Source organism: Vespa mandarinia, chromosome 3 (genome assembly GCF_050613455.1).
Source record: "Vespa mandarinia isolate Hongniang chromosome 3, ASM5061345v1, whole genome shotgun sequence".
In the NCBI taxonomy this organism is placed as follows: domain Eukaryota; kingdom Metazoa; phylum Arthropoda; class Insecta; order Hymenoptera; family Vespidae; genus Vespa; species Vespa mandarinia.
The window spans coordinates 6,159,357-6,174,374 of record NC_140812.1 but is presented as its reverse complement, the minus strand read 5'-3'; the positions used below and the strand labels follow the sequence as shown (position 1 = coordinate 6,174,374).

The window sequence follows — 15,018 nt, the reverse complement described above, 5'->3', positions numbered from 1 at the left end:
AATGTACGAGTGCATATATATATATATATATATATTTATATATATATATTTATATATATATACTATATATATACTATATACTATATATATATATATATAGTCAATGAACAACAACAGGCTGTTTCGTACTAATACATGTACATCTTGGAGACAATATACATATACATATCCATGCATGCACATATACATATATATATACATACATACATATATATATATATATATATATATATATATACAACATATATATTTAGAATGTTCATCGTAACGATCGCCATGACGTTCAAGCCACTTCCAACAAGTTAGAACAAAATAAGTAATATAATAAAAAAAAAATTAATTTTCAACCGTTAATAAATTACAAAAATTAAATAATAAATATTGGAAGTTCTTTCCAACTAAAAAAGATATCGATATGATAATCCATATAAAAATCATTTCATTTAACAATTTTTACATATTATTTAACAAAAGTAGAGATAATCTAGATTTTTCGTAAGACAACAAATTTTTCGGTGATCGTTCATTAATATAATTTTGTTGTTGATTTAAAATAAATAATTTTTTTTTTCATATCCACGTTTCGTCGAACTATCGAAAGTGATTTAAAAAAAAAAAAGACATGACGACCGTTACATTAAATATTTTCCAACAACATTCATACGTATGTATATGCATATATATTTGTATATATATATTTATGTATGTATATATGCATATGTATGTACGTGCATTTAAATATCTACAAACATGGCATACAATGGGCGATGTGTACGTTACGAAACAATTTCTCGTTATCATTAAAAAGTAACTAAAGAGAGATATACTAATTAATTGACGATAAATAATAACAAAAATAATCCATAGATAAGTTCGAACGTAAAAATCGCTTTCCTTACTCGACGACTCGCTGCAATAAATAAATTTCACTTCAACGCATTTGTCGTACTCGAACTCTCTTTCTGTCATTTTTCAAAAAGATCAGCTTGTATAAAAACAGATGAAAAAATAAATTAATTATTTCGTAAACTTCAGTAAGATAAAAGAAAAAATTGAGTTATTCGCGTCAAAGAGATTTACAGATTAAAAATAAATTTAATATATATATATATATATATATATATATATATATATATATATATATATATATATATACATAAAAATACGCAAGAAATGGGGATGATTATCAGATACATTATTCTAAGGAACAGAGAAAGAGAGTTAATGTCTGAAAGAGGTTGTAAGTTTTTGCGTGGTGATGATAATTGATAAATGGATATAGTCTTATGCTTATACGCTCTTTGTACAGTTTCACTGTAACTAAAATCATATCAGTGTAACCTAGAGAGTAATTTAATATATACGTATATTATATAAATATGCATACGTATACATGTTTGTGCACGTGCGTATGCATATATATGTATATATACACACGAACACACGCGATACACATATGCAGGACACGCATACATATTACGTACATATGTCATGTTCAAAGATAGCTCTTGTATGTTAAATAAAAGAAAAGTAAATAAAATTGTTGATACGTGATATTGTAATCCGATGTATGATAAGACCTTTACATAAAAACATAAACTCTTTTTACTTTTACTGTCGAAGTAAACGACTAAATTAGTAGACGAAATTAATGAAAAAAAAAAATAAATAAATTAATAAATAAATAAATAAATAAATAAATAAATAAATAAATAAATAAATAAATAAATAAATAAATAAATAAATAAATAAATAAATAAATAATAAAAATCAAAAATAAATAAAAGAAATTTCGATATCTCATGCAGAAGTAAAAGTTTCAAACACCTTAAGGACCAAAGAAGCTTTATCTCTAACATTTCCAATTAAGCTTGTTTGCTGATAATTAGCCGAAGTTTAACGTCGCGCCCCATTCCTCTTTTCTAATTTTCTTAACCAACTTATGGATGCATCGTAACTTCTTAACGCCCTTTCAAAACGATCCTTCTATTGAGTTTACTAACTCGTTTTAATGAGACATTAATACTGCCAATTTTATCTCTAAACCGCATGAACCTCCAAGTTTCCTTGAATTTAATACAAATACAGTAACGTTAAGTTTGTAAAATATCTTCAGAAGATGGTGAAATTTTACAATTTACCGTTTACGAGATAAACAAAAAAGGAATACACAAGAAGCAATACAAATGAGAAATTAGTAAAACAAGTTTTTAATTACTTTTTAAATCAAAATAACTTCTGCTTTTAATCGCTACTAATCTCTTCTTTTCTTTTGCCCTATTTATGAAAGGGTTAGATAGTACACATTAACTACTGAAAAATGAATGAAATAATAATACAATATGTACGTAAAATTTGAACAGATCCATTAATAATTTTTTATTGATTGCATTGCTTTTACTGATTACATGTATATACAATAATTTATGTACTTCGTTAATGTTATAATTAGAAACGAATATATTCGAATTATGTCAGACGAATTAGAATCATCAGATTCCACTTCCAAGTAATCAGATAAACCATTCAAAACATCTGACATTCTAATGTTTGTATAATAATTATTTAATAAATAAAGCTCTAAGGGGCTCTACACAATAAATATTTTTTTCCATTGAAATAAAGTAAGGACTCATGTCTAAATTATCAAAGACATGATTTGTTATAAATTCGTACAAAAGACCATCATAAGAGTTGATATATGGAATGCATTAAAAAAGGGAGGATAGAGATCTCTGTTAAAACAGATATCTACTACTACCGACTACATCTTTGGTAAGCAAACGATTTTTATTGTTATTGATCGATAAGATAGAAATCATTATTATCATCCGAAATTTGGTCAATAAAATATATCTACTGTTGCATATATAGAAGTCGATAAGGTAGGACTTATCTATTGAGCCTTTTATTAATAAATTATCATATAAAACAATCGATAGTACAGATCGATAATTAAGGCTTTTTATTTTTTATTTTAAAAGGTTTTTATTTTATTTGAAAAAAAATCGTATTATAAAAACTTTTCGAGAATAGTTTACGTACAAATAAAAAGCTTCCACAAAAATTCATCAAAGTGACATCATAAATTATATCTTTGTCTTTAAAATAAGATCGTTTTCATCAAAATCGGTCAAGAATCAAGCCTGTTCTCATTGATAACGTAAATCATTAAAAAATGAGGTATAATCAATAATCTTAAGTAGTATAAATATGTATAAATATTTCTTTACGCTCTACATATTCTAAAGAATTACAAATCATGTCTATTCATTTTCTTTCGAAGAGTCAAAATCATTCATACAAAGCATCAGATATTTCCTTACGTGGAGGTGCATAGTGGGGAAAGAAACTTTGACTGTTTGACTGTTTGATGAAAATTAGCGTTACTGAGACTTCATAAATTGAAAGAAAACTATTAAAAACAAGGTTTATATCGTGAATTCTTATGGTTACGATATCTGTTCTATTGTAATGATTATGGGGTCATTCGAAAGATAAAGATTCTTTTTACGATATTAACTTCTTAAATTTTTTAAATAGGCTTTTATTTACATGAAAATTACTATAAGAAATTACTTATTTTTTAACAATTTTTTCAGAGAAAATAATATTTGTCAAAAATTTGAAAATATAGTTTCTTATAGAAAATCTTTGTCTTTTCTATTTCTAATGAATTTTTGATTATAAATATCGGATAAAAATTGCAACCTTAAGATATTATGACGTAAACCCTTGTAAACACAGGAAATGAATTCCTTTAAGATAGCAAGTAAGTTTAGTAGATGTCTGGTCATGTCTGTAAGAGATTTGGAGCTGCTAAACTTCAAATATGTACATAAATATATAAAGTGTTCTAAGTACTATCAGTCTATAAATCTAGAGTTTTTTACAATTAATTTTTACTTTTGTAAGAGAAAAAAGATGAAATACCAGTAAAAGTAATATTAAATAGTAAAAAGTAATATAATTATTAATAAAACAAGTTTTATTATTAAATTATTGAACTTTGATGAAATACAAAAAGTAAGTCTAATTTAAGAGATAAATAATTTGTTACCAATACAAATTTAATATAGGTATTATATATTCTTATAAATACTTTATTATATATTTTATAGAAAATTATTTATTATCATATTATGGTCTAAAGTATTCCTGTAGTGATAGTGAATGATATATAGAAATACCAGAGCAGAGGAATTTAACTGAGTTATAATGTAAGTAGATAGACAAATAGAAATAATTTCTTGTGTACATCCATATATTTTCTTCATCAATAATTGATACAAATTGTATAAAATATTTTTCCATATCACACTTTAGAAAAAAATATTAATATCATTCTATCATATTTTTATACTATTTAATTATTTCATTCAAGCATATTTTATTTATTTGATATTTCTAATATATATATATATTTTTACATTCTAATAGATATAAATATAAATATATCAAATTTTCATTTACTATTATTTTTTACACAGTGGTAACAAAATTGATAAAATATATGTAGACATTTTGACGTTTATTTTGTAAAGAAAAAATATTTAGTATAAAAATATATGCCTTTATAATATATTCTTCATGAATTCGCTCGTAAAGTGAAACAGTAGATTGGTACAGCGGTATATTATCACAAAAGTCGAACTGCCAGCGCTACAACGGCCATATCGATAAAATAAGTGCCGTACAGTCAATATTTTGGCGCCCCCTCGTTCGCGAAAGGTATATGAGAGTGTTCGACTAGGGAGATATAAAAATTCTTGGAAACTAAGCTATTTCTTATATTTCAACGATATTGAACACGTGACAAGACAAATCTTTAATATTTCAAAGGGTAAACGTTGAATTATTACTATTAAAGACGAATATCGGAGAGAAAAATATATATATTAAAGACTAAAGTGAAGAGGGAGCCGTGAAACGCGTGACAACGTCACTGCGCCACGATTACTGCCACGATGGCCGAGGAGGCAGAGATAAACGATAAAGCAACGATGGAAACTATAGCACAGAATATTCTTGAGGTGCGTGAAAATAGAGAATATTGTTTGGTGTGTGTGTGTGTGAAATGCGAAAGTGACAAATATCATATCGAATATGAAGATTTGATTTTTTTTTGTAAATGTATATCTCTACACGCGGTTTATTTATCCGTTACAATTTTGACAGGTCAGTAGTGGAGGCGGGTCCACGACGAACGACGTAAGTACGCTTGAATTTCAAGCTTCGCAAGTAATTTCTCGTCTCGAAGAAGCTGTTGAAAGGGGTGCCGATGGCGGTGGTACAACTTGGAACAATACTTCGGGTTTTCTTTCGCGTGCGAAAAGTCCTGAAGAAATATTAAGTTTGATACAGGTAAATATTCTTGATATGGATGCCATTGCTCTTACACGATTGGTTTGACTTGCAAACGTGAGAAAACGATTGGTTCTCACAGCTTAGAATTATCTTTTTATTGGTTGTCCGTCGCGTGTTCACCACTATTAGCTTGTTTTATATTGGATATTATACATTGGAGGTAATTTCAAATGTTGACGATTTTATTTTAAAATTCAATTTTACAAATAATCTTCAATATCTATGACATTATATTTGTAAATTTTAATAATAATTTTCAAAATTTTCTTTCTAATTTCATGTAATTTTATAATATCGATAAATTATTTTTGATATGATTGTTGATTGAATTTAAATAAGAATTTATATAATATTTTTATTTTGTATTATTTTAACATTTCATAGGATTTAGTTATCCATGAAGATGCACCGCAAACTACTGAAGATGATACGGGAGAACCAGCAAATAGTCAAGTTACTAATTTACCTACTTTGACGGAAACAGCAAAGCTAGCTTTAATAGCACATACTATCTCTGCTTATGCAGTTGCACTTCCAAGGTCTCATGCTCAAAGATTAGCTGGTCGCTTAGCTGCAGACACAACGCGATGGCTTAGTCATATTTTTCGGTTTATGGATTGTGCTTCTTCGTTCCATGAAGATCATTTGGAAGGATTGGTTAGAGTAACTAGACTAGCTCTACATCGTAAATATCCTAGATATATGGAAGAAGGATTTACAGCTCTTGCTTCATCGTCACCTCTTATTTATAGCTCAGTAGCTGCCCCTTTAGCTGTTGTTCAACATTTGTGTAGACAGGTACATTAATTTTTGTATTATCTAACAATTTAATCCACAAATAATATCTTTTAAGATACTTTTATATTATAAGAATATGTGATATTACTTCTTCAATTACAGCTTTCTTTACCACTTCATTGTGTAAGACCTATTCCTCATAATACTATGTTCGGGTCACGTTATAGTATGGATATTGCTGCATTAGAAAGACGTTTAGCAGAAGATACGCAATCTAATAATGTTACACCGTTATTAGTTTTGGCAGAAGCAGGATCTGTATTAACAGGACATTGTGATAATATCACACGATTACGTGCTATTTGTGATAAGTATAATGTTTGGTTACATTTGAGAGGTCATTCCTTAGCAGCATTAGCATTGAATAATTCTACAAGAGATTTGGTAATTGAATTGATATTCCTTACATATATATGAATGACAAGTTTATGAATAATGAAATATACTTTTTGTTTTAGCCTTCAAAGATCGCAGATAGTATTACTTTACCATTAGGTGTATGGTTAGGTATACCATCATTACCAGTTGTTGTATCCTTTTAAATATTCAATTTCTAATTCACAATTGTGATTTTATTCGATGAACAATTTATGTAATAATTTATTTTTTCTTAATTATTATTGTTCAGACATTGTATAGATTAACAGATACAAAAGGTGGAAGACCCACTACACGAGACACAACATTATCCCTTATGTCTGGTTTAATGGCAGATTCATTGTCAAGAAAGTTACCAACATTACCTTTATGGTGTACATTGCAAGCTCTAGGTAGAGATGGTGTACAAAATAGATTTAAACAATGTTTTTCAGCAATTGAAGAATTGTACAATAAAATTAAAAAACTCAGTTGTATCAGTTTATTGGTATGTTATATATTTACTGAAATGAGTTCTTAAACAAATTTTATAAATCTAACTAATAAAATTATTTCAGAGTCAAACACCTGGTGGTGAATCTGGATCATATACAATAAACGATCTTTTAACGAACCCTGTTAACAGTTCACAAATATTTGAAATTGTTTCAAGTTCATTAGTTTTTCAGTTCGTACCTGCAGATCGTGATCCTCAAGCCATAGAACGTGTACCGCCTTATTACGATAAATTAAATTCTTGGTTGGGACAAATATTGCAGAGGGATATAGAAAATGTGCAAATAGAACTTTGTGAAATTGAACATCATGGTGTCGCTATTCGCATTTGTCCTTTGGAAAGTCCTGAACAGCCACCAACTTCTGAAGATATAGATAATGTAGTAGCATGTCTGGAGCAACAAATAGTAAGATAGATCTAAATTTTATTATAATAAAAATATTGTTTAATATATTTTTATATAAAACATAATGATGTTTTATCATTAGGAAATATTGTTGGCCACAGTTGAGCACAAAGATACTTTCGTTCGTTTAGTTTCTGAGAATGATTCATTACACCTGGTAGAAATGCCAGGTTGGGCAGGCTTAGGTGGTGTTAGATATGCTCCGCCAACTTGGATCCATGTTATGACGGATCAAGCTAAAGAAGAATTGAATAAATTAAATACGCAATTAGTAGAAGCTTTACGGAGTACAGATGCTGCTTTTTCTCTTGGCGAAGGAGCAGATGGATTAGCTTGTGTGCGATTTGGCATGGTTACACAAGATACAGGTTCTTTTGTTATAAGTATCAATTGATCAATTAGATTATCTAAGTGACCATACATTTAATTAAATTATAACTTATATTGTGATTTGTAGATGTGGCAGAATTATTGTCTTTAGTTCTTCAAGTAGGGCAAGAGGTGGAAGCGAGCTCAAAATTATTAGATACTATATCAGAAGTGGTTAAAAGAGGTATCGAAGCAGCACAAACAGATTTAGAGAGAGAAAATGCAGAAAAGCTTTGGCAAGAGGGTATCTTAAGGCATGTACCTGTAGTAGGAACATTAGTCAATTGGTGGAGTCCTCCTTCTAAAGAAACTGGAGTGCGAGGACGCAGTTTAAATTTACAAGCTGGTACAAATGAGCATATTTAATAAGTTTTAAAAAAATTCAATCGTTACCAATTGCGTTCTTATGCATTTTTTTCTTTCAAATAGGAGTTGTCGAGAGTACGGAAAATATTTATAAGTATCATATGCAATTACAACCAAATGCAACTAACAGCAATGGTTCTGGTGCAAGAACACCACCTCAACCACTTGTACAAACACCTGTTGGAGCTGGAAGCCAAAGTCATAGTCGATCATCCAGTCATTCCAGTCTTCAAAGTGGTAAAAGTATTTCGGTAATAACAAATACTACTTGTCATCCTCAAGTTAAAGAAGAATCTAGTGAAGTTAAATCGTAGTAAATATTACACACATTATGAATATAACAATGATTTCTCTCTTCAAATAATAAGAAAAGTGGACTTGACAGGTAAGCAATGAATTTATAAAAAAATTATGTAAAATATTTTCAAAAAAGATACATTAATATTTATAGAGTGAAGTATTAATTCCAAAATTTGTATATTAAAAAGCTTGTTAACAACATCGTAAAGTAAAAGATTGCTAATTGCTTCTTAAGCGATTATATAAGAGCTATGAATCATTTTACATTTCTAAATATTTTTTTTTTTTTTTTTTTTTTTTTTTTTTTTACGAAAACTTTTATTATAGACATTTTCTTTATGAATCTAATTCATTTTTAAATTGTCCTTGGCCCTGTGTACTTATTAAGTGTATCAAATTATTTCTTTAACGAATTGATATAATTAACCACGTGGTGATACATTTTTTTTTCATAGCACAATATCTTTCTTTCTATATCATTGAAAACAATATTATATTATTTTCTCAATATAAGATTAATGTGAATAAACTTGATGGATAATAACAAATAGATACATTTATGACAAATAAAATGTTATAATAAATATTTAATTAACATTTGACCAGGCAATGCATTTTTATAATAAAAATTGTTTTTTCTTTTTCTTTTTGTATTAAATTATAATATTTCCTAATATCGATCAATTTGTTTTTATTCATCACGTTAATGTTAATAACAAAATATAATGCTTTTATAGCACAATTATAAACGATAAATGATATTTAATAACTCGCGATAAGTTAACGTGATATTGTGATTTCTTTAAGTATTAATAAGTGCCGTATATTTGATAATCATCTTCTCTCTGTAAAAAAATGTTTCCTTTATTTTTTATTTCTTTTTTTCTTAAGTAAAGAAATAAGAAAAGGAAAAGTGTAATTAAGTTTCGTAACAGTAATTGAAACAGTTCAAGAAATAAAACATAAATCACCAAAGACATTAGAAATACAGTGAAGCAAGCTAAAATTTTTCAAATGTTGCTAAATTAAATAACATTTAATCACGCATAATGGAATTTGTATGAAGTTCCAATGCAATTATTGAGGTAAAATGTTTTCATTATGAAATAATCATGCATTGTTGACGGATAAATAAAATAAATTAAGCTGTATGTATATTTATGTACCAAACAGTTGTAATAAAGTATTGCTATTAAATAAATATTAAAATACGTAAGTGACATAACAACGTTATAAAAAGTATGAAAAATTGGATTTTTAAGGAATTTTTCAAAACAATTTACATTTCTTATTTATATTTTTATTTCTCTTTTTGCAATATTCGCATACCATTACAATAGGAGGAATTAAATCTGGCATATGGCAATTACACACAATTGTAACTCACAGAAATGTCATCCAGTGACAGATTTCGGCTTATACTCTTGAAATAATTTCCTTTATTACGATCTTCATTCAAAGTTATGCACATCACGCAAACAAAAAAGAAACTTTTATTGAAATCTTAACTTATAATACATTTTTTTCAATAGCCTCTACACACTTTTTAAATATGTAAGTCTCTTTCGCGCAATGAGAGAAAAACACAAAATATATTCACATATATAACTTACTCTCTTAAAAATTACTATCGTAACGCTTTAAGATTTTATTATAACAATGTCGTTATGGGAAAACAAAAAGTTCACCATGTCAATGACCGACAAGCATACATTTATATATATATGCATTTCAAAACGTTAAAACTTTGCAAAAAAACGAAGTATCAATGTAACATATTTAAAGATTTTTAAAGATATTACCATAATTAATCGTTTGTTAAGAAATCTAAACAAATGATTATAGCGCTTTGAATCGTACAATATCAGTCTTCCAGGGTGCACAAAAGCTTAGGTCATTCAGAATCCAAGTAAAAGATGATAAATGATATATTATCACATGTTCGTACTTTTAATCGATGTGTAATACATTTTATTTTATTCATCGACGACTTATCCTTCTCCTTTTTTTTTTTTTTTTTTTTTTTTGATTGCTAATAATTATTGTGATAAGTTTTTTTTTAGGCTCATATCAGAAAATGCATCAATTCAAAATGAATATTTCTTTGTGTCTTATAATTATACTACTTCCACTATCAATTCTTTCGAAAATAATTAATTCTCTTTCTCTCTTTCTCTTTCTCGCCCTTCGTATCCCCTTCATACAACTTCTTCAACTTCTACTAATTTTTCTATTTTTCTTCTTGTGTTCTACCCAACGCTTCATACATACTTGTATAAAAACGATTTAGCAGGAATTAAATGCAATTGTACTTATTAGAAAAATTGATTCTTAAATCTTCTCTCTTTTTCTCTCTCAGAATGTGGTATTTTTTTTTTAATGGTACAAATTGACAAACGATTAGAATAAAAGTTTCATCAATAATCGTCTAGACTACGTACGTACGACTCTCGCATATTTAGAATTTAACAATATTTCCTTTTCCTAGCTCTGGTTTCATCAACTTGTAAATAGTCGATGTCACTGTATTCGTACAGACAACGAACTTATGTGCACAATCTTTTTTTTTTTGACCGGACCAATCAATGATTTCCCTTTTATCGAATTAACTTTTTCTTTCATTTTTTAGTTGTAGCTTTTGCATTCTCTTCTGAACAATTCAGAAAAATATTTTTGAATGAGTTATTATTCACGCTTTTGGACTGTGTTAAACATTCGACTTTTTCGAAGTTTCCTTTTAAGTATTGTATTACAATTTTTTTTTTAGTTTTTTTTATTTTTTTTATATTTTTTTTTTATTTTTGTTAACTTGGACAATTCTGTGTATTTGATCCCGTTTGCGCGTGTTGCAGCAGTCTTCAACGACAGAGACGATTTTCATTCTCTAAGTTTTTCGTCGCTATTCTTAAAATTATTATACTCAGTGTTCTTCGATACCGTCCGAGTTTCAAATCATTTACTTATATCTTTTATCATTAATAGATCTCATTTTTATCTTCATTCAAAGCCGTCACGCGCGTGAGTTTATTTTAAGGATTGAATATTTAAATAAATTTTGAACTTGCTTAAAAAATTTATATTAAATTTATAAACTTTATTTGAAGCCCTACAAATTTGAAAGTGAATAATTTCCACGATTAAGTTAATTATATATGAATAAAAATTTAATTAAATATGAATTCACGTAATTAAAAAATAAAGCTTACGTCTAATGAAGTTGTTTATCAATACATACATACATACATACATACATACATACATATATATATATATATATATATACACATATACACACACATATATATATGCATATATAAAAAAAATGCGAATTGATATACATTAATTGAAAAATAACTTGAAATATATAATTTTTGCAAAATAACTAATCTTATGATTACTCGTTGGCAAATATTATTATTATTATTAAACTACAGCGATATCTCAGAACACTGAATTAGAATGAAGTCGTGTTACACTTTACGTTTTATTTATTCACGAATAATATTCTCCCTTAAAGATCTAAGAAAGGTATGGGCGTGTGTCTGACACTTGTATCTAATGTAGCTTCAATGATATTAGGTATAGTAATAGTAGTAATAGTACAATTATCTGATAAAACAGTTTAGTACCTTTTTCTCTGTTTTCTCTTTATATTTGAAAAATTGAGCTTTTTTTTTAATTTGGCAAGATCTTTTCTTTTCACATTTTTTCTTTTTTTCTTTAAATCTTTCATCTCCTTTTTCCTTTTCATCGTTTAAACGAACGTACACAAGTTTTATTTAGTGACTAGGATACTTTGCCTTTTATCAGCAAAATAAACAGCACGCATAGTTCGTTTTTTTGGATTTGCGTACGTGCTGTGTGTGTGTGTGTGTGTGTATGTGTGTGCACGTGCTTTTCAAATGTTATTAATCGCCGATTACTTATAATTAATGTTCAACTAAACTAAATGTTACTATCCTATGCGCTACTTTTTTCTCTTCTCTCTTCAATAAATATTACAATTATTTACAACCGATGAAACTTTCGCTATTTGCATTCACCTTTCTTACACCTACTCTGTATATTTAATATTGCAATGGTAATGTTTTTACGAATTATATCGAAGATAAGATTCTAAAGTCACTCTGGAAATTACAATTATGATAGAATGTTTCTTTCTTTCTTTCTGAAATGACACTCTCTCTTCCTCTATTTTATTTTGGAAAATCGGTGAAATAAGAAAGTACAGAATAATGTGTAGCTGTTATGTTTTTGTTTTAAAACTCGTAACATCTAGATTCAAATTATCACACTTTACACATTTACTCGATTATCTTAACGAACTAATATATTATTTACAAGTTTACTGAATTATTTGCGGAATATAAAGTCAATCTACACAGATTCGTTGATAACTTATTATTTAAATTGTTTAATCTTTTATTTATTTAGGTCTTGTCTAGACTTGTTAAACATCTTATAGGAAGACTCTGCGCTCCGCAGAAAATTCAATAGCTTAAGTATTTTTCTGTCTGTATATGTTCATGTCATTGTATATATATTTGTGTATGTGTGCGTGCGCGCGCGTGTGTATTATTTGTTTTATTTCTTTCTTTAATATTATTATAATTATTATTATTGATAATCATTATTAATTATTATTACTATTATTATTTTACGATTTAAAAACAAAAATACGTAAGAAAGATCTGCCCTTCCGATACTTCCACACAAAAGGCCATGTATATTTATTTACCTCATAGTAAATAAATCTCAAAAGGCTATATAATATTCAAAATTCCCTTTTTTTTTATTTTTTTTTTTTTTTGTTATGTTTAGACTTGCTGATACATCAGACGATTATTATTATTATTATTTATTTATTTTTAACTTTGCACTAGTCGTATCAAAACTGAAAAAAGAACGTGTCGTTGATGGGCACGTTTGTGTATGTTGTGTGTGCTTCCGTTACATTTGTACTTAAAAAGTATATATATATTTATATATATATATATATATACATATATATATATATATATATATATATATATATATATATATTCGCCTGAGTATTGGCAGTATATCGCGAATTATTTATTTAATAAAAATTCTCATTTGGGAGTGCGTTGCTCGTAAAAATCTTCAGATTCGTCATTCTGTGCTGCATTTTGTTCCATACTTAAATTATTAACGATGATAAATATACGTATGTATCACTCATCCGTTTTTCTTTTTGTTTTTTTGTTTTTTTTTTTATCGTACGGTAACTTGATATTTACTGTACGTACATACATACATATATATATATATATATATACGTATTACGTATTCGTTACAAGAAGTTTATAGAATGACTCACAAAAAATCAACACATTTCACATTATACGCCGCATGAATAAAAATATAAAAAAGATATAAAAAATTGTCCTCTTGGTATCTCCTTCACGTTAGATATCGTCGATGTTTAACATCATGATTTTTATATATATATGTATATCAATCGATATTATCGATAAAAGAGTTTTAGAACGTATGAAAGTATACGTTCTTATTTATATATACGATTCGAATATACATTTTTTTTTTCTTTCTTTTCTGTAAGTCACGAGTTGAAAATAATAATCACCAAATATATAGATATATTATTGGATATTATCATTTTCTTCGTGGATTAGCGATTTTTCCGAAGATTTTTCAGATCACGTATCTCGAATGAGAGAGAAAGACAGTAATGGCTGAATGTTCGAAAGGGACTAACGTAGAAGGATCGACCAATTTTTTCTGTACATGATATACAAATACAAAATTTTATACATACATATATATATATATATATATATATATATATATATATATATATATATATATATATATATATATATATATATATATATATATATATATATATGTATGTACATATATAATATAGCACGCCTCCGATGAAATTTCTAATATCTGAGACATGTTTGACCCTTCCTCCTCTTCTTACATTTTTTCATTCCTTTTTTTTTATACATAGATCAACGATAGATCTCATCCGTTCAAGCATCCATGCCGGGAACCTCAAAAAATCGAGTGTTTATTCGAATCATTTCCCAAAAAATTCCTAGCTTTGTTAGACCGTATTTATTCGTCTTCTCTCATAATGGTTATTTTTATTTTGACTGCAATTTTTTTTTTCTCATTTGATGTTATCAATAGGTCGCTTAAAGTTCCGTAACAGCATATAGATTAGGATCACTACCCTGTACTTGACTCAATGTAGCTACAGTTGGTTTTTCTTGTCTTCCATGTGCTCTGTTATATGTACCGTACATGTTAGGTACAGCATTATTTTGCGCTGTACCATTAAACTGGCTACGAGTAAAATTTCTATCTAATGTTCTCACTTGATCTTGCATTTGATCTTGTATGCGAATGTTAGGTGCTTTGTTTCTCACCAATGATCGGAATTGATTCATATTAGTTTGCGATCGCGACTCGAATTCCCAACTTGGCTGATTCGCTGGATTTGGTGGTAAAGGACGATTTTGGTTCCACGCTGGCGTTGGACCAC

The 15,018-nt window shown here is 27.7% G+C and overlaps 2 protein-coding genes across 2 annotated transcripts; one reads left to right on the top strand and one right to left on the bottom strand.

Annotated features, from left to right (window-relative positions):
- The first annotated feature begins 4,696 nt into the window (after positions 1–4,696).
- Positions 4,697–9,666, top strand: LOC118449559 (pyridoxal-dependent decarboxylase domain-containing protein 1). The gene is made up of 10 exons (XM_035884315.2): positions 4,697–5,033; positions 5,179–5,364; positions 5,752–6,165; positions 6,268–6,549; positions 6,624–6,695; positions 6,794–7,030; positions 7,101–7,445; positions 7,528–7,813; positions 7,903–8,160; positions 8,244–9,666. The coding sequence occupies exons 1-10, from the start codon at positions 4,968–4,970 to the stop codon at positions 8,492–8,494; spliced, it is 2,397 nt and encodes a 798-aa protein (XP_035740208.1). The 5' UTR covers positions 4,697–4,967; the 3' UTR covers positions 8,495–9,666.
- Positions 9,667–10,786: 1,120 nt separating this feature from the next.
- On the bottom strand, positions 10,787–14,923 carry LOC146873122 (uncharacterized). The gene has a single exon (XM_085656108.1). It carries the CDS (start codon positions 14,921–14,923, stop codon positions 14,669–14,671), a length of 255 nt encoding a protein of 84 aa, XP_085512234.1. The 3' UTR covers positions 10,787–14,668.
- Between the last annotated feature and the right edge of the window lie 95 nt (positions 14,924–15,018).

Bases quoted from the DNA above. Each gene is read 5' to 3' on its own strand.
- LOC118449559 (XM_035884315.2), top strand. From the start codon at position 4,968: ATGGCCGAGGAGGCAGAGATAAACGATAAAGCAACGATGGAAACTATA. The intron at 5,365-5,751 runs GTAAATATTCTT...AACATTTCATAG, and splicing joins AAATATTAAGTTTGATACAG to GATTTAGTTATCCATGAAGA. The intron at 6,166-6,267 runs GTACATTAATTT...CTTCAATTACAG, and splicing joins TTCAACATTTGTGTAGACAG to CTTTCTTTACCACTTCATTG.
- LOC146873122 (XM_085656108.1), bottom strand. From the start codon at position 14,923: ATGAATCAATTCCGATCATTGGTGAGAAACAAAGCACCTAACATTCGC.